Genomic DNA, 18,784 nt, shown 5'->3' with positions numbered 1-18,784 from the left:
GGGGCCACACAATTTGTTGCGGTGTATGAACATACGGATCCCGTACTTCATCCTGTTCATTTCAGCCTGAAGGATATTTTTGTTGTTCTGTTTTTGTGTGTGATTTTGGGTGTCTTACTCCCATTGGGCCCACCATTTTTTTCTTGCCCTTTTTTCATTTTTCTTTTCTTTTTCTTTTTGCTTTTACTTCCTCCCGCTCCTGGCGGCCAGCGCGGTTAGGAGAACAATCCCTAGGTATGATCAAATCGAGTGTGCGGTGTAGTTAACTATGGATGTTTGTATGTACAGCACATGACACCCTAGTTATCTAGAGGCTTTTCTCTTTAGAGGGTAACCATATTAGGAATACTATCCAGTGTCCTGAAGTAGTCACTCCCCTTTCTTGGAATAACTGAGATCTGTCTCTTCCATACAGACTAAAGGGTACAGACATATTCACGCTGGGCGCAATAATACTAATGCCCCTCAACCACTTTTCTGCCCAATTAAATCCTTCGCGACCGATTCTGGATCATGTGATGGGCACGTGAGCTTATCACGCATGGATGAGTCATCTACTTATCGCCCTTCTTCCCCCTCGTGGGCATCAGCCATCCAGAAGCCGGCGATAAACCCATTCTCCTGCGCAGCTGCATCCAATCATCTCGGACGCATCACAAACTACTCTGGGGACGTGCGAGAGCTGGAACTTCAACATCCCCAAACTCCCTCCCCGCTTCCATGGTGGGTCATCCCGCGGGGTCATCAATTCAACCGCATGTGTTGCCTCCCGGATCGTGTATAGTTACGAAGCGGCACTTGCAGAGATCCCGTGTGTAAGGCGCAGCTAATAAAGTTCCCGGCATAACCGAGTCGGCCGCTGCCTTGGCCTGTCCGTATGGACTGGCAGCCTTCAACTCTCATAACCTCAATCAGGCGCGCCCTCTGAGGAACTTGATATCATTTGCCCCTCGCGCTCCCTGGACGATGGACAGTTATGTTCTCATGCAATTGAAAGTTGGACCATTCAACGGCAGCCACGAAATTGGTGCATGACATGAGCGTCCGCGGAGAAACGACAATCCTTGAGTCCTAAGTCCCACCTCTGACAGCACTCGAGACTATGGCTGCAGAACGCGATGCGCCCAAGAGACGCTGTGTTAGCACGGCTTGCATCGCCTGTCGGAGGAGGAAGTCCAAGGTGAGTCTCTCGGGTGTTGAGACCTAAGTGTTAGGGGTGTCACTGATCATTACCCCAGTGCGATGGAAATCTGCCAAGCTGTGCCGCATGCTCCTCGGTCTACCATACACCGTGTAGGTAAAATGCCTCCTTTCTCGCATGACTCGTCTGATTGTGAGTAGGTGTATATGACCCAAACTCCGACCATCGTCGCAAGGGGGTGTACAAAAAGGATGCCGATACCTTGCGAACTCGTCACACAACCCTTCAGACATTAATACAGGCATTGTTGAACTACGAAGAAGACGATGCCTTTGAGCTCGTACGCCAGATACGCTCATGCGACGACCTCGAAGATATCGCCCAATCGGTCATTGTCAGGGAGAGAGGGCTTCTCGCTGCCGCGGATGCAACAGGGGAGCCTGCCAGCGACGAGAGCCCAGTCCCGGTAGATCAATTTGAATCTGAACTATCCGGGAAAATGAGTGAACTTTTCCTCGGTGGCTCTCGCAAATTCATCGGTGGGACCTCAAACCTCATCTTCCTCCCGCCTGGATCAGAGCTGCAAGAATCTGGACCGCTGGCTGATGATCCTATATCGGGTGTGACCAAAGACACCATGCCTGTAAGGCGATGGACGCAAGTCACCGAGGATGACTCGCTGATAAGTCACCTTTTGACAATGTACTTCACTTGGCATTACCCCTTCTTCACCATCCTTGCCAAAGACATGTTCTACCGAGATTATATTCGGGGAGTTTCTAGCCCGTATTGCTCGGCCTTACTTGTCAACGCTATGTTGGCTCTTGGCTGTCATTTCAGCTCGTGGCCCGGCGCTTTTACGGACCCACATAATCCCACAACGACCGGTGATCATTTCTTTAAAGAGGCCAAGCGGCTGGTCTTGGAGAATGATGAACATGAGAACGCAAAGCTCTGTACGGTTCAGGCCTTTGCGCTTATGTCAGTGCGAGAAGCGGGATGCGGACGCGAAGGTAAAGGCTGGGTCTACAGTGGACTTAGTTTTCGAATGGCTTTTGATCTGGGCTTGAATGTGGATGCGACCAACCTTGGCGCGCACAGCCTGAGTGACGATGAAATCGATGCTCGGCGAATTACTTTCTGGGGTTGCTACCTTATTGACAAGTTCGTGCCTCATTCTCTTATCGTTAAACATTATTCTGGTCATTCCTGACATACTGCAGATGTTGGTCTAACTACCTCGGTCGTCAGCCTCAATTGTACTCATCCAACACCAATGTGCCCAAGTTTGACGTGCTACCAAGAGAGGAAGCTGAAGTGTGGTCGCCATATACCGACTCTGGTGCATCCCACGATCACACGCAGCCTTCCCGGATCAGGGCTGTAGCGCTGCAAATTTCAAAATTATGTGAGATAAGCGGTGACCTGCTTGTTTTCTTCTACCATCCAGCCGATTTGGAAAAATCACAACCAAAACAGTCGGAACTAAAGAAACTTAGTGGTGTCCACACCCGACTCGAGGCATGGAAGAAAGAACTCCCGCAGGAACTTGAGCCAAAAGAAGGGCAGCTTCCTCAAGTTCTCGTCATGCAGTAAGTGTCAAAGGGCATCAATTTGCGATCAATATCATACTGATTATCATAACAGCATGCTTAATCAACTTCTCCTCATCCACCTGTACCGGCCTTTTCTGAAGTATACTAAGGCAAACACCCCCCTTCCATCACACGTTTCTCCTCGCAAGATATGCACACAGGCGGCCTCCGCCATTTCGAAACTCCTCCGCATGTACAAACGTACCTACGGGCTGAAGCAGGTCTGTAATATTGTTGTCTATATCGCCCATACAGCCTGTACCATTCACTTGCTCAATCTCCCCGAGAAAAATGCCCAACGAGATGTGATCCATGGCCTCCGCAATCTCGAGGAGATGGCTGTTGGCTGGCTATGTGCCCGCCGAACCCTCCGCATCCTCGATATTTCCGCCAGTAAGTGGCGGGTTGAACTGCCCGCCGAAGCAAGATCTATTTTCGACCGCACACACGCCAAATGGGGATCCTGGGGATCCTGGGATCAAGCGACATCTCCATCTTCATCTGAAGATTCACCAGTCACACACGGCAATTTGCCTTCATTTGTTACCAACTCGAGCCGGTTCTCCCCTAACAACAGCCCTGCCGCTGTGCAGCACACAGAATCTCTCAACGCCAATCCCATACCTATGATCGGTGTACCTATGGGGCCCCAATATCCGACAGCCGCCGCGACAATGGCAGCAACCATGCCTCCAATGCAAGTAGCGCCTCGTATGCCGATGACAGGGCAACAATCCCACCAGCCTGAGTTTGCACCACCGGAACCGACATACCTTCGCCCCATCTCGCAAGTCGGGTATCCAATGCCGACGTTCTCGTCTCCTGGACCATCTGCTACACCTTCCCCAGGCGCGTGGTACGATGTATCAGGGGCCCAGGCCGCACCTCAAACCACAATGTCCCCGGAATCGAATGCATCCCCGGTTTCTGGTTTTGGTGGCACCGAAAACCTGGTTGAAGAAAGCCAGGATTGGTGGACTCGAAATGCAGCCGCCTTGGGACTTGGGATGGAGACTTGGGGTGGCGCCTGGAGTCCTGACATATCCGCTGCGCCTGCTCACCTCCCGTATGACCATAACCAAACCCCTCTCGTGCCGATGGCTCAGCATGCTAGCCCTACGTCTGTCGCTGAGCATCAGCCGCATGTCACAGTGGAAATGCCCAATATCGCCTCAGCGGCAGAGAATGGATCTCCAGCATATGAGGACCAATGGAAATGACCTGGGCGTGACTTATTGAGTCACAACGTCCTTTCCATTGCAACGATGAGTATATGACTTTTGCTTTTGTTTAATACTTTTTCACTTTACTTTTGACGATGTCATTTTCTACGTTCGCATTATATGATACCGGAAATTGGGTTGTCTTAGTTATATTTAGAAGCAGGGGCGCGTTGTTGCATTGGCCAGAGTTTTCTCGGGGATGAACATGCGTGATCGGGATTTACAGAGGGAGGTAACATTCAAATGTGAAATATCTGTCATGAATGATCGTTAAGCTTGCAGCAAGTACACAAACACCAAGACACAAGACGCTGATGACAGGAAATAGCATCCGAAACCCTTAATAGATTATGAGAAATCGCGCATGCAGTTGATGGTATCACTGACACAAAGGTTAGCACATAAGGCCCAACGATAACCTTGGAAAAGAAAAGCGGGCGGTACTCACCAGGAAATAATCAGCGACGGGTTTCTTTGCAGGCATGCCCCTTGTATCTTGGGCCGCAGCCTCGAAAACCCGATATCTCCTCCCAGGACTCACAACGGTGGTGGCGACAGAGTCTGCACCTATGACACCGTTGCTCCGAGTAAAATCCCCGTTACTACGTGCGATAGTGCCGCCGTTGCTGGTGTCTTCGCCCAACTCTAGGATGGCGGCGACATTGCCACAGCGGTAGCAGTAGTTCGGGGCTGACCACACAGTGACGATGCCTCCATCGAACATCTCTTTGTAGCCCTCCATGACAAGCTGGTGGGCACGCGCAACTAGTGATAGGCCATTAAAATGGTTAAATTGCTTGACAATGTCTCCACCAAACAAGAACCCGGCGCCTCGTGGACTGAGACCCCAACCCTCAATTTCATCGGGGTCAGACCAGAGAAGGTCACACATGGCGCCCTCGTGAGGCACTTCTTGCTTGCGGTCGATGAGTCGAATTTTATCCACGGAGTCGATGAGTGGTGACAGGCCACCGTGGACACAAAGCACAGCGCCTGTACGGCTGGTCTGCGCACTGCCATTGCCGTCTCCGCTGGCGCCGGTCCCAGGTACACCGGTGCGGGTAGGGGCGGTTGTTTGGCCCGGTGTGGCAGATATGTCTCGTGGTGGTGAGATATTCCGGGAATCTGTAGAGGCGTCCGAGGAAGAGCGGTGGCGCTGGCGGTAGGTGCTTATAGTGACCTCCCCGCGCGAATTCAGCACCTCGGTCTCCAGCGCGCCATCATCTATCGGCATGGTCGATTGCGTGGTATCATTCATACCAGGGGTGGTCGGCTCGAGTTCTGAGCTGGCGCCAAGCACGATCGCGCCCAGGGCCAGGTAGTCAAACACTTCGCAGCAGTACCGCCAGACATTGGCGCTGCCGTACTTGCGAATACATTCATCGTAAAATCCATATACAGTTGTAATCTGCCGTGACTCGTGGTTGCCGCGGATGAGGGTAATGCGGTCAGGATATCGCACTTTCAGACAAAGGAGGAGGAGGAAGGATTCAAGCGAATAGAACCCGCGGTCGACAAAGTCGCCCATGAAGAGGTAATTGGTATCGGGAACGTCACCGCCGACGCGGAATAGTTCCATAAGATCGTGAAATTGGCCATGGATATCTCCGCAGATGGTTACCGGCGCGTCGACGGAGACGACATTGCCCTCTTCGATTAAGAGCTCGCGCGCTTTGTAGCACAGCTCGCGGACTTGGGATTCGGGGATCAGGCGGCAGGCCCGCAGCTGCTCAATCGCCCTACGGCCAAAGGAGTCAGTGTGGATAGCACAGTTCTGTCAAGAAGGGATTGCAATACCGGTCTAAGTCACTCATGTTGGGTTATGATGGGGGATGGGAGTGAGGAGGATTCGTGGGGGAGAGAAGAGGAGATTTGTGGTTGATAGGAGAGGATGCCCCTTGGGAGACAATTCAAAAGCTCAAATCAGTTTCCTACCCGAGGAAAATGGAAAATCATCGTTGCGACGCCATGTTCTGAAGCAGGAGCACGCGGGTCAACGACGGAGTGAGCGAGCGAGGCGTATCCGAACTCTGCGCGGCGACCAGCGCGGCCAATCACGCGGGAGCCAGATAAGATTAGATGCACCAGAGCCTTCGCAACCATCCTCGCCCTGTCTTTAGCATCGTCCACCTCCCCGGATTCTCCCTCGGAGCGCTGAGGAACGCTTTATAACGGAAGAGGGTGAAAACCACTCAATTGAACTCTCTTGACCTGTTCACCTGCCTTCCTACACCCTCCAGCCCACTCGTCACCCCCCCAGTCGTCCGATGGCCTGAGAAAAAAGAACGACGCAGTCGGGCACACCCACTCTCCTTCGACCCATATCAGTCCTCTGCCTCAATTTATAGCTTCACAATGCCGCCCCATCTCCATCCCCGATCACGGTCAACAACCGGGCTCTTCGCCGGCACCCTCCTCGCGTCACTCTTGGTGGTCGGCATGCCGCACGTCTTCCCCTGTCCGGCTCCGCGACGCACCTTCGCCGACTCCGAAATGACCATCACAGCCGACGGGCAACAAGTACCACGAATTCGCCGGCGGCGACAGAAAGACATCGACGTGGATTCAGGCACAGCCCGACCTGGCTATCCGACAGCTTCCGGGGCCGTGGACGAAGAAGTGTCAACTTTCTACCAGATGCAGGAGGAGGCCGAGAAGCTGTCCCATGTCAGTCACGAATGTCCTGTTCCTAAACCGAGAGGCATGCTGGGTGAACTACTGGGATTCCATACTACGCGTGGGACGGAACAGACTCAGACCCCGAAGGCAGATCGATAGTGTTTGTGTTGTTCAGGACTCTGTGCCTTCTCTTGTGTTATCTGATGCCATATGCATTCTTTCTTTCTTTTTGTGTTTAATGATACCATGGGATTGACAATGAGGGTGGATTGATTTGGGTATGTTGGCGGTTAACATGCTTGGATAGACAGTGCTTGAGGTGTCGAAGATAATTCCACCCAGCTGTTATCATGTATAAAATGTATAAAAAGCAACTGTCATAAAGTTTAAAAAGGTCTCAAGGATGTAAATCTATTTGACTTAGAAACCTCTTGTATATGGTGTGGTACATGTACGTCTGGCAGATCCAGAGTTTCCAGCCGGTAACGCGGCCTCCCCTCAGGCCACCTTGAATTATTCCCCGTCAACCATCCGCACCGCCATGCCCTGGGCACGATTCCTATACAACGTGCTGACCCAGCCCCGGCACACACAATGGGTCGCGCCTCTTCTCATACTGGGAGATGCCGTCCTCTGCGCGCTGGTCATCTGGAAGATCCCCTGTGAGCCCTCACCCCGTCGCGCGCAGACAAGACACCAGCTAATCGCGTTTATTCCATGCAGACACCGAGATTGACTGGACAACCTACATGCAACATATTTCACTTTATGTATCAGGCGAACGCGATTATCTGTCTATTACAGGCTCGACCGGTCCACTCGTCTACCCTGCAGCCCATGTCTATATCTACAGCCTCCTCTACCACCTTACCGATGAAGGGCGCGATATCCTCCTCGGACAGATCCTTTTTGCGGCACTTTACCTGGCAACACTGATCGTTGTCGTTGCTTGTTATAGACAAGTACAGGCACCGCCGTTCCTGTTTCCCCTTTTGGTTCTGTCCAAGCGCCTTCATAGTATTTACATGCTGCGCATGTTTAATGATGGTGTTGCGGCTTTCGCCATGTGGGCTGCGATCTACCTGTGCCTGAAGCGGAAATGGACGGGGGCGGTTGCTGTCTGGTCACTGGGCGTCGGCGTCAAAATGACATTGGTCTTGCTTGTGCCAGCTATTGCTATCCTTACTCTGCTTAGCGTGGGGTTGCTGCAGAGCATTGTGCTCGGAGCTACGGCCGTGCTTATCCAGGTAAGTCTCATCGGCAGTCTACTATCCCATTACTGTAAGCCCAAAGCCTATCGGCTCACATGGAAAATCATAGGTCCTGCTTGCTGTCCCTTTCCTTCAGACCAACCCGATTGGATATCTTTCTAAGGCTTTTGAGCTGTCTCGGCAGTTTATGTTCAAGTGGACGGTGAACTGGCGATTTGTAGGCGAGGAAACCTTTCTTTCAAGGGATTTTTCAGTAGGTCTGCTAGTCCTGCATATCTCCTTACTGGCAATCTTCTCCGTTGGCTGGATGAGGCCGTCTGGGTCCAACATGTTCCGTTTCCTCCAAGACACTGTCCAAGGCCGTCAAGAAACCGTGACCCTCTCAAAGCCCTTCATAATGACCGTCATGTTGAAGTCACTCGCCATTGGCCTGCTGTGCGCGAGATCGTTGCATTACCAGTTCTATGCCTATTTAGCGTGGGCCTCTCCGTTCCTCTTTTGGCGCACTGGCCTCCACCCTCTTCTCATTTTTGTTGCATGGGCAGCGCAAGAGTGGGCCTGGAATGTCTATCCTAGCACCAATTCCAGCTCTGCAGTGGTGGTATTGTCCCTCGCTCTGCAGGTGTTTGGGTTGTTGCTCCATGGGCCCAGCGAACTAGATAGCAAGCGTGGCAGGGCTGGTGACCGCCGGAAAGCGCACAGTCAATGAATGACGGCAACTTCGGATCGGATTGATATTTCGCGATCTTTTTCACGCGTCGGACTCGTCAGATGAAGGCATTTTGCCGACCCGTGATTCTTCTTCGTCATCGGACTCGACGGCGGCCACTGGCTGTTTGACGAACTCCTTTGGCCTAGAATAGAGCATCTCAATTAGCTCTGTGGCCATTCAAACTGTTTCAAATATGTGTCGAAAAACAATACCAGAAAGCTGCCTTCCTCCAGGCTTTCTCATCTCTCACAATGTTGACGATCTCGCCGCCGATTTTGTTGTCCCGCTCGTCCGATGTCTTAGTGTCGACCACAACATACGACCCACGCTTGATCCAGATGGTCGACCGAAAGCGTGCAGGCAGTTCGACCAGCATTTGGGTTTTGTCCGGGAATTCGATTAAGTAAATGTTGTTGCCAGTGGCTTTAATCGCGCGTGCCATTAGCTGGGTCTCTGCGAGCTCGTCTGGCGGGGTCAACGTCTCTTGGGCTGTGGCCAGGACTCTTCGGCGGGGCGGTCCCATCTTGTGGTGATTGCTGAATTGAGTAGCGCGCCAATTGCGGTATACAATCGACGTGGGAACGCGCGATGGAGCTGGTGTTGATCTGCAGCGTGGAAGTGGGAGAAATTTTAGGCTGATCGGCGGGGCTCCTCCGCACTGCTTTCCGCACACCCCCCGTGATTACAAACCCCCCATTCGCCCACGGGGAGTCCTCCGCAAAGTGTGGATGCTTGGAAAGCCGAGTCCAGCTGGGCGTCGGCAGCTCTCCAAATCCAGTTAGATTCTGACATCTTAAGGCAGAAGGTCTCTATTAATGGACCATGTCCGGATTATGTATTCCTACGGCGGGGCTCACTTCCCCAAATACTTGCGGTGATCCACCAAGTGTTCTCCTACTAACTGCCATCTCCCCCAAATAGCCAGAGATCTCGCCTACAGATTTCATCTTTCAAGCTTCCACTGGTCTTCTGTGTGTCCTTTCAGGATGGCCGCCTCAAGTACTGGGGTGTTTCTAGACATCGAAAACTCTTCTCGCATCTCAAGCCCGCCACCTGCAGTGCGAAGGGACAAGCAAGGTGTCACTCAGCCACCCTCGGATTATGAATTGAATGAACTTCGGCCATCAAAGAGCTCGGCTCGAGGGGACTGCCAGCCAGTGACAGACTCCACTACCGGCCCGTCATCTCCGACACCTAGTCTTCTCGTAAGTCGACTCCCAACACCAGTCGCCGAGAATGATACCGTGGAGTGGGTTCCAGATCGCACCACGATGCATTGGAAAACTAAGTGGCGACTGCTGAGTGTCTGCTTGATGCAATTTGGAAATGGAATGAATGACAGTGCACCGGGTGCCTTGATTCCCTACATCGAGAACCATTATAACATTGGCTATGCTGTCGTCTCGTTGATTTTCGTCACCAATGCATTGGGCTTCATCTCTGCTGCACCACTCACACATATTATTGAGCACAAGCTGGGCCGTTCAAAGACATATGCATTCGCCATGTCTCTTCTAGCCGTTGCATATGTGATCATAATCTGTCAACCCCCCTTCCCTGTGGTCGTGGCTTGCTTCTACCTGCTCGGCCTTGGTATCGCCCTTAGTCTGGCCCTCAGTAACGTGTACTGTGCAAACCTGGGGAATGGAACGACAGCCCTTGGGTTTATGCACGGCGCCTATGGTCTCGGTGGCACTGTGGCCCCGCTCTTTGCGACCGCTATGGCATCCAACGGAATTCGCTGGTCGTTCTTTTACTCAATCACTCTAGCTGTCTGCCTCGCTAATATTGCCTTTGCATCATGGGCATTCGTTCAATTCGATGAGCAAGATGCCCGGGCAGAACCACAAAGGACTTTGCATGCTCCTGGTCAGAGCTCGGCCACTGAGGTCGAACATTTAAGTCGGACACAAGTCCTCAAGAAATCCATTCGAAACCGCACCACTTTACTGGGTGCGTTGTTCATCTTCGCCTACCAAGGTGCAGAGGTCTCCGTCTCAGGCTGGGTCGTGTCTTTTCTGATCAGCTATCGGCACGGCGACCCTTCGCGAGTTGGATACGTCAGTGCTGGTTTCTGGGCTGGCATCACAGTTGGCCGATTCCTGCTGACCCACCCTGCGGCCAAACTGGGTGAGAAGATCTCTGTGCTCGGAATGGTGGCTGGTGCCGTTGCCTTCCAATTAATGACCTGGCTCATCCCCAATGTCATTGGAGAGGCTGTCACAGTCGCCATTTTGGGTGTTCTGCTAGGTGCCGTCTATCCTTGTGCCACATCTGTCTTCACCAAGCTTTTGCCGAGAAACATGCAGATATCCAGTCTCAGTTTCATCAGTGCCCTCGGCAGTAGTGGAGGTGCGGTCTCTCCCTTCTTCACAGGTCTTCTTGCTCAGAGTATCGGGACTATGGTGCTGCATCCGATCTGCATTGGACTATATGGGGTCATGGCTACCAGCTGGCTTCTGTTGCCAAAGATCTCCAAGAGGTCTGAGTAAGATGTTTAATGCGATTGGGGCTATGCGTGTGCGATTAAAACGCTTTTGGTACTTGCCTTGTCATACCTAGGTATGCTGTGAGCTGTGATACTTTGGCTTATAAATCTTTGGGTTTTCCATTGCTGTGTTTGCTACTCAGGGGCGTGTTGATAGGAGTGTAAATATACGCAAGACCGACACGTAAGACCCACACATAAGAGCTTGACTGGTCACCCTCGAGTATCTCAATTGTGTCAATCAATCAATCAATCAACCAACCGACGTTCTCTTAACCTGATGCAGCCCAACTAGTATGCGTAATGGCTATGCAGGCGCTCCGTCCGACCGAGCAAGAATACTATCCAGACGCCAATCCCACAGAACGAGTGAATATAGACAAAGAAATGTATAGACAAAGAAATGGACACAGAGATGCCCAAACAGGAATGACAAAGCTATTCAACCCTCGCAAATCCATAGATCCTACTGATCCTACTATTCTCTATATATCCTGCTGGTTACATAGCTTTGGCTATGTCCCTGCCCTGGTTTCAATTAATCGTGTTTAGCCAGCACAATACTGTTATATTTCGGCTGTTATTGGTTTCAATCTCCTAGTGGCTATAACCTTAGCATTTAGTTATAACTAGTGTCATATCGGAATGGATCCATATATAGGACCTCGTATTAATAGTTAATCCTTTCCTGTATGTTTTGATTAGTTAATCGCACGTCTCTCCCAAGGTTAGATCCATCGATTTGACGGAATATAGCAATACAGACTTCTCCTTGATTCTGATTGGTCGCGCCCTCTCCTATTTTGACTCCTATCAGGCGCGTCCGAGGCGCTCAGGTCAAACACCTGCACTCTTTGGCCTCACTTCCGCCCCCTTGACGCCGCTGGGGATTGTGATTTTCGACTTACTATGCCGTCTACCTGGACCCGCGCTATTAATATCTCACGGTCTCGGGTGGTTTTAGACTCGTTACCTTGTAGGCGATGGAGAATAAATGCTGTCCTCCAGCCGCAGTCCCGACTGAACTTTCTGAACGTCTGCTGCAGAAGGTCAGCATCTTCATCACCCCAACCAGTTCTAACCCCTCCACGCTCATTCCCAAACTCTGGGTTTGAGGTGCTTGATCCATCCGAGCCCATCGAAGAAGAGACATTGCTCACTTATTGCGCCAAGAAATACTATCCCGTCAACATAGGAGAGATATTCAACAACCGCTATCAAGCCATTGCGAAGATTGGATATGGAGTCTCGTCCACAGTATGGCTGGGTCTTGATCTCATGTACGTATTCTATTACATCCCCTCCCGAGGGGGGGGCGTGCCCAATGCACACCGTGGTCTGACCTGATACATAGTGATTCGAAATATGTCGTCTTGAAAATGTACACCAACGGCGCTGACAAAAATCATGAGGTCGAGATTTACGAGCGAATCAATGCAACCAAATCAAAACATCTGGGCAAAACCTATATTCGCCAGCTCTTTGATCATTTTCGTCTTGATGGGCCGCATGGTCAGCATACATGTCTTGTGCATCAACCCCTTGGCATGAGCTTGGATCAGTACTTGTGCTTTTTTCCTGGAAAGGTCATGACGCTCGAGGATATGAAGCCTTGTCTGCGTCAAGTTATCGGCACCTTGGAGTTCCTTCATGAACAAGCCCGGATCATCCATACGGGTAAGCCACAGCAGCACAGGGACAAAACTAGAAGCTAATTAATTGCCCAGATATCCAATTGAAGAATCTCCTGATGCCTTCCGCTGACTCCCTGCTTCCGAATGTTGAGCAGGGCGAGATGGAAGACCCGTCTCCACGAAAGGTTGTTAATGGACGCACAATTTACACGAGTCGTCTACTTATCCCGGGGAACGGGTTGCCGTTGATATCTGATATGGGTGAATGTCGGTTTCTCGACGGCGAGCACAGTGAGGATATAATGCCTAACCAATACCGAGCACCTGAAGTTGCGCTCAAAATGAATTGGGACTGTAAAGTGGATATTTGGAACGTCGCTATGCTGGTGAGTCAATCACTCGATGTCTTCCAGTATTCCTCCCACGCTAACAACTATCCTGCCAGGCTTGGGATATTGTGAACAGTCGGACTCTATTTCAAGGCCGGAATCAGGATGACATCTTTGATGATCGGGTCCATCTTGCAGAAATGGTTGCTTTGCTTGGACCTCCGCCAAAAGAGTTCGTGAACGGGAGTAAGGTTGGGCATGTGTTTTGGGATGAGAATGGTACGTTCTACTTTATTCTTTCAAAGAGGAACATCGTTACTGATGCTCCTAGGCGATTGGAAAAATCTGGCACCTGTTCCCGATATCAGCGTGGAGAGTCTGGGAGCCAACATCAAAGGCGAGGATAAGGCAGGATTCTTTCGATTCCTGCGCAAGGCGCTGAGATGGTTACCCGAGGAAAGGCCAACGGCTTACGAGATTCTTCGCGACGAGTGGTTGATGGAGGGATTGAATCTTTCTCGGCGAAGATAGTCCTCTAGGTGTTTGATGCCAACCCATATCATCAAGATTTGACAGCGGGGAATGACCAAAATGAGGCGTGCCATTGCTCCTATCAATTATCCCACCTCCACGAAAATAGGTTCTAAGTGTTCCAAAGCACTCTCCAAATCCCCTAGGGATCATAGGAGGATCCATAACTATCACACCTGCTGAATTTCCCCAATCCTCCACATTAACGTCCATAATGGTACCCGCCGATTACCCTCAGTTGTTCCTATGTGAAAAAGGAACTGTGATACCCGCAGATTACCCACGAATGTTTCCGTGTGACCCATTTCAGTACATCGGATGAAGCCCCCAGCAAATAATACAGTCATTATAGTCATGAACTATGTCCCGATATATTTATGCTCTCGTCGGAAGTCTATGGGGGATTAGGCACTAGTAGGGGCTACGAGGGCTCGGACAATGGATGTGGTGGACCAGAAATAATCGACACGGGTACCTTAAATATATCCTTGGGCTTTCTAATGTCATCTATTTCAACGAATCTCGTCTTCCCCAGAATATTCCACACTTGAAATCCGTCCCCTTATAGATGGCCAGGTAATCCTGAGGCTTTCTCCAGGAACAGCTTTGAACCATCGTCGTCGCAGAGAAATACCTCCTGGTTATCCTTGTCTTTTCTCGAGCTGGCGTTGTTGAGGAAATAAGCCAGATCCTCCATGAGATCGAGTAGCTGAGTGCTTGATGGCCGTATCTCGCTAGAATCAAAGGAGGCGATCTGAGTAGAATGACCTAGGGTCAAGACTCAAAGACCATCTACTGCAAAAGTCAGGCGTGTCTTGCGTGGGCGGAAAACAAGACTGACGTTCAGTTTGTTCCTTAAGTGGGGTGTTGCTTAACCCATATTATTAGTTGGGCGATGAGATGATATCAAATCCAAAATGGCGGGTCACAAGAGGCAGCTGTGCAGCTATGTACGATAGCCTCACTCTCAGAAATGCCATGTATGAAAGGAGAAGAATGGCAAGAAAATGATAACAACAGTCAGAGAACCAGGGATAGACCTAGCCCGATATCAGAGCTCATATCGTGGAAGGACGTGTCGTCGTACGAGTGCAGCTCCCACCTATGTAGATCAGCTCAGGAATGCCCAAGGGGAGGACTTGCAGAGCTTGACGATTTGCTGACTATTGCATAAGACCCAGCAGGGATGCAACACTCTTCATGAATTTCGGGTTCTGATAAGCCCAGATTCGGACTCTGGACTGCTTAGGCGGCGCTACAGGTCCAGTCTGGGCAATAATCCGAGTTCCAGCTAATGCTGGGGTCTATCTGTACTATGTCTGGTAGGGCTGCAAGAATACTTGTTTAGATCTGGCACTAGCCGTTTGTGCGCTGAAAATTTTTTGTTTTCTCATATCCGTTGCACCCAGGCGATCCTGCCTGATGCCAGCGAGACCTATCTATGTACTGTAACCTTGGAACAACCGACAGCATACATACTACCTGGGCTTCGACATGGTCTCTCGCTTGCATCTGTTCATGTCCTGGTGTATGAAAATAAAGATTAGTAGTAGACGTTGAACAGCTAGAGAGAGTTGGTAACTAAAAGCCTCTTATCCTCGTCTCTACTTGTGTGAGTAGTAGCGCCTACACCTATACTCAAGGACCACTATTCCTACCTATCGGTAGATCTGAGTTGATCCTATCAGGACAGACACAGTTGCACAGCCACATAGCAGCACGGGCTGGTATGGAGTCGCTGATTCAGCCGGGTTCCCTGATTGAGCACGGGCACATTCGGGCGGAGCCAGAGGAGAAAAGGTGGCGAGAGAAGAACAGCACGGCAAGGAGGGCGTCGCACGCCTTACCGATCTGGGAGCGGTGACGATGCGATGCCCTAGGGGAATTCGATCGGAGCATCGTGCATGGTAGAGTCGAGTCCGTCCCACCTGAGGACTTGCATCGCCCGACACTGAGACATCTGGACCCGCGAGCTGCCAATCAGGCCTCCGAGACCCCGGCTGGTCATGTCATCGGTCGATGATGCCCGCACCGAATGTTGGGCTGGGCATCTTGTCTGGGCCCGGAGGGCTGTGGTCGTAGAAACTGGGATGAGACCCCTCCCCCTCCCAAAAGAAAAAGAAAAGAAAAGAAAAGAAGGGAACCGATCCATGGATGTTTGGTGGAAAAGAAAGCGAAGCGTGGAGGATGCGAGAGCGAGAGCGTGGCCGAGTTGGGTAAAAGGGCAGCGTAGCCTCACGTGTAGATGTCACGGCAGCCTGCCACAAAACATTGATCGCGACCGGTCGTTTTGGATTTTTCTTCTTATCCGGCGAGTCTGTCTGCTCTCTCTCGTCGTATTCCACGGGGGCGACCACTGATCCTTGATCTTTTGGAAGTCGTGTTGAGTTTGGGGTGTTGCATTTTCTGCAGTGGCATTATTATCCTACTCTACCCGTTGCTGCTCCCCTCCACCCCCCCCCCCCCTGTCAACAAGAGCCCCGCGAAACCCTTTCCCACCTACAACCCACCCGGTCCGACGCCAGCCCACCCCCAGGTTTGATCTTCCCCCCCGATTCTGCCTCGGACCTGCCCACCATGGATGGCGACGAGCTTATTGCCTCGGTCTACCGCAAGATCGAGCGGGAGAAGGCCCTCATCGCCGCCGCTAGTAATATGCGGCAGTCGACCCATAACCCCCTCGTGCAGCAGCGAGTCGACGCCAACATCCGCGATGGCCGCAAAAATATCGCCTACCTTGAGGAGAAGATGCAGGAGCTTCAGATCCGTCGTATGGGCCAGGAAGGTGGTTCTCCCCAAGGTCAGCGCAACGCGCAAGGCACCCCAGGGCCCACGCCGCCCCCGAAGGACTATCAAGGATACTTTGCAGGCGAAGGGGAGGGCGGACATCCCCAGGGAGGAACTGGCTCGATGCCCTCGGGTGCTCCTTTCCCTGATCCTCGCCCATACGCCCCGATTCCAAAGGCGCGCCCCAATTATACAAAGCTCGGTGCGTCTCGTTGACACCTCCGGGCCCCCCGGAACGTCCCCTCTGTCACCTGTGTGAGAACAATGGAGGAATCTACATCATTAAAGAATTATCCGACCGCTGGAATGCTGACTGGTCACTTTTTTTTTGTCACAGATCTAATCAAATATGACACCGCTTATCTTGGACCAAAGATCCAACTCATGCTGTCCCAACTCGAATTCAAGCTGAGTGTGGAGAAACAGTACAAGGCGGGTATCGAGAAGATGGTCCGGTTATACCAGGATGAGGGTGATCGCAAGAGCCGTGCGGATGCCGAAGGCCGTCGCATCGAGAGCAACCAGAAGATCCAATTGCTGAAGCAGGCCTTGAAGCGATACGAAGATCTTCACGTTGACATTGAGTCCTCCGATGCTGCAGATGGTGCGTTCACGTTGTCCATTCCTGCAGTGACCCGACCGTGTATCATGGCTGACCTTGCAAAGATGAGAGCCTCAGCAGCCCCAACATGCGCAAACCGTTGACCGGTCTCCTCACCATGCGAATTCATCAGGTGAAGGATGTGGACCATGCGGCCAGTTCACGATTCTCGCGGGGTCCCGAAACATTTGTCATTGTCAAGGTAGAGGACGCTATCAAGGCGCGGACAAAGGCAACTCGCAACGATAAATGGCTGGACGAGGCATTCTCAATTGACATTGATAAGGCGAACGAGATTGAGCTCACAGTCTACGATAAGTCCGGAGACCGCCCGACGCCCATTGGGATGCTCTGGGTGCGCATCTCCGACATTGCAGAAGAAATGCGTCGCAAGAAGATTGAGACGGAGCTCAATGCCTCTGGATGGGTGTCGGCGGATAAGATGGATAACTCTGGCAATCCTCGTTCTGATCACCACTCAGGCTTGCCCATGGGCTCCTCCCATGGCGGTGGCTTTGGTGGAATGTCTGCACCCTCAGGAGGGCCACATGGTGACATGTCCAACGCACCTCCAGCTGTGATGATTGATTCATGGTTTGCTCTGGAGCCATTTGGTCGCATTCAGCTCCAAATGAGTTTTGGTAGGACACACCCGTGCTTATCAAGCCCGCCACTGTACGCTAATATTTGACATAGCCAAACAACTAAAAGATCGTCGTCCCTTCGACATCGGTCTCAATCGCCAGGGTGCTGTGCGTCAAAAGAAGGAGGAAGTTCACGAGAAGCAGGGCCACAAGTTCGTCACCCAGCAATTCTACAACATCATGCGTTGTGCGCTGTGCGGAGAATTCCTCAAGTATGCTGCGGGTATGCAGTGTGCGGACTGCAAGTACACTTGCCACCGCAAATGCTACCCTAAGGTTGTTACCAAATGCATCAGCAAGGCAAACTACGAAACCGATCCCGACGAGGAGAAGATCAACCACCGCATTCCCCATCGTTTCGAGGCCTTCTCGAATCTCTCTGCGAACTGGTGTTGTCACTGTGGATATCTGCTGCCCTTCGGACGCAAGAACGCCAAGCGGTGTACTGGTATGCAAATATGGCCTCAATTACGTTGCGGTGTCCAGGCTGTACTAACCTATTCCTCTTTTTCTCACATAGAATGTTATCTCACTTGCCATGCACACTGCACGCATCTTGTTCCTGACTTCTGTGGCATGTCGATGGAGGCTGCAAATCAAATCTTGGAGACCCTGATTCGCACTAAGAATCTCAACAAGCCTACCTCTGTCAGTTCCGGCCTCAAACAAACCCTTCGACCTGGCGGTCCGCCACAGCCCCCTCAAGACAATGTCGCCCTTTCCCATCCCCAGAGACCCACCGAAGGCCCTTACGGGGCGCTTCCCCGGCAGCCGTCAGCAGAAGCGGTAAGAGCTGCAACTAATGCCTATGCGACTTCACAGACACCAACAGTTCCTACACCGCCTGCCCAGCGCCTGCCTCCAGTGCCGAAATCACCTACATCCGGGCCTCCTACTGGCTTGCGTAATCAGCAAGCACCAGGTATGTATCGCCCTTGGTTATCTGACAAGGTTCTGGTGATAACATCCAAGATATAGCGGACATGGGCCGTCCTCCCGTACCGCCTCAACAACCTCAGCATGTCCATGTCCCTTATAACCCGAGTCTCTATGCTGGCATCAACCAGCCTCAAGCTCCGCCGCCGCCGCATGTTGCACCTCGTACCCCCTATACTCTTCCTCCCTTAGAACAGCCCGTGCAACCCACACCTCCCATGCAGCCACCAAAGATCGCGCAACCCGTCGAGGAGCCTCCTCCGCCTCAGGTGAAGACTCGCATTGGATTGGATCATTTCAATTTCCTCGCTGTTCTTGGAAAGGGTAATTTCG

General features: G+C 51.7%; 7 protein-coding genes across 7 annotated transcripts; 5 read left to right on the top strand and 2 right to left on the bottom strand.

Moving 5' to 3' along the window:
- Nucleotides 1-1,102: 1,102 nt before the first annotated feature.
- On the top strand, nucleotides 1,103-3,956 carry N7459_003116 (putative C6 transcription factor (NirA); the record flags this gene model as incomplete). Its single annotated transcript, XM_056942300.1, has 5 exons — nucleotides 1,103-1,180; nucleotides 1,239-1,293; nucleotides 1,342-2,305; nucleotides 2,365-2,733; nucleotides 2,789-3,956. 5 exons carry the CDS (start codon nucleotides 1,103-1,105, stop codon nucleotides 3,954-3,956), a joined length of 2,634 nt encoding a protein of 877 aa, XP_056802183.1.
- Nucleotides 3,957-4,338: 382 nt separating this feature from the next.
- Nucleotides 4,339-5,773, bottom strand: N7459_003115 (serine/threonine-protein phosphatase; the record flags this gene model as incomplete). The annotated part of the gene is made up of 3 exons (XM_056942299.1): nucleotides 4,339-4,341; nucleotides 4,408-5,698; nucleotides 5,757-5,773. The coding sequence occupies 3 exons, from the start codon at nucleotides 5,771-5,773 to the stop codon at nucleotides 4,339-4,341; spliced, it is 1,311 nt and encodes a 436-aa protein (XP_056802182.1).
- A 541-nt stretch (nucleotides 5,774-6,314) lies between these two features.
- Nucleotides 6,315-8,498, top strand: N7459_003114 (glycosyltransferase family 58 protein; the record flags this gene model as incomplete). The annotated part of the gene is made up of 4 exons (XM_056942298.1): nucleotides 6,315-6,626; nucleotides 7,003-7,240; nucleotides 7,302-7,825; nucleotides 7,899-8,498. The coding sequence occupies 4 exons, from the start codon at nucleotides 6,315-6,317 to the stop codon at nucleotides 8,496-8,498; spliced, it is 1,674 nt and encodes a 557-aa protein (XP_056802181.1).
- Nucleotides 8,499-8,540: 42 nt separating this feature from the next.
- On the bottom strand, nucleotides 8,541-9,024 carry N7459_003113 (putative eukaryotic translation initiation factor eIF1a-like protein; the record flags this gene model as incomplete). The annotated part of the gene is made up of 2 exons (XM_056942297.1): nucleotides 8,541-8,643; nucleotides 8,714-9,024. 2 exons carry the CDS (start codon nucleotides 9,022-9,024, stop codon nucleotides 8,541-8,543), a joined length of 414 nt encoding a protein of 137 aa, XP_056802180.1.
- Nucleotides 9,025-9,487: 463 nt separating this feature from the next.
- Nucleotides 9,488-10,993, top strand: N7459_003112 (putative MFS efflux transporter; the record flags this gene model as incomplete). Its single annotated transcript, XM_056942296.1, has 1 exon — nucleotides 9,488-10,993. One exon carries the CDS (start codon nucleotides 9,488-9,490, stop codon nucleotides 10,991-10,993), a length of 1,506 nt encoding a protein of 501 aa, XP_056802179.1.
- Nucleotides 10,994-11,972: 979 nt separating this feature from the next.
- Nucleotides 11,973-13,483, top strand: N7459_003111 (CMGC protein kinase; the record flags this gene model as incomplete). Its single annotated transcript, XM_056942295.1, has 6 exons — nucleotides 11,973-12,098; nucleotides 12,163-12,269; nucleotides 12,344-12,666; nucleotides 12,717-13,009; nucleotides 13,069-13,231; nucleotides 13,284-13,483. 6 exons carry the CDS (start codon nucleotides 11,973-11,975, stop codon nucleotides 13,481-13,483), a joined length of 1,212 nt encoding a protein of 403 aa, XP_056802178.1.
- A 2,577-nt stretch (nucleotides 13,484-16,060) lies between these two features.
- Nucleotides 16,061-18,493, top strand: pkcA (protein kinase c; the record flags this gene model as incomplete). Its single annotated transcript, XM_056942294.1, has 5 exons — nucleotides 16,061-16,472; nucleotides 16,608-16,874; nucleotides 16,937-17,512; nucleotides 17,568-17,963; nucleotides 18,036-18,493. 5 exons carry the CDS (start codon nucleotides 16,061-16,063, stop codon nucleotides 18,491-18,493), a joined length of 2,109 nt encoding a protein of 702 aa, XP_056802177.1.
- Nucleotides 18,494-18,784: the final 291 nt, after the last annotated feature.

This window comes from Penicillium hispanicum (assembly GCF_028827665.1).
Source record: "Penicillium hispanicum strain IBT 35686 chromosome Unknown utg000003l_segment0_segment0, whole genome shotgun sequence".
NCBI classification, from domain to species: domain Eukaryota; kingdom Fungi; phylum Ascomycota; class Eurotiomycetes; order Eurotiales; family Aspergillaceae; genus Penicillium; species Penicillium hispanicum.
This window is presented reverse-complemented; position numbering and strand designations above follow the sequence as displayed.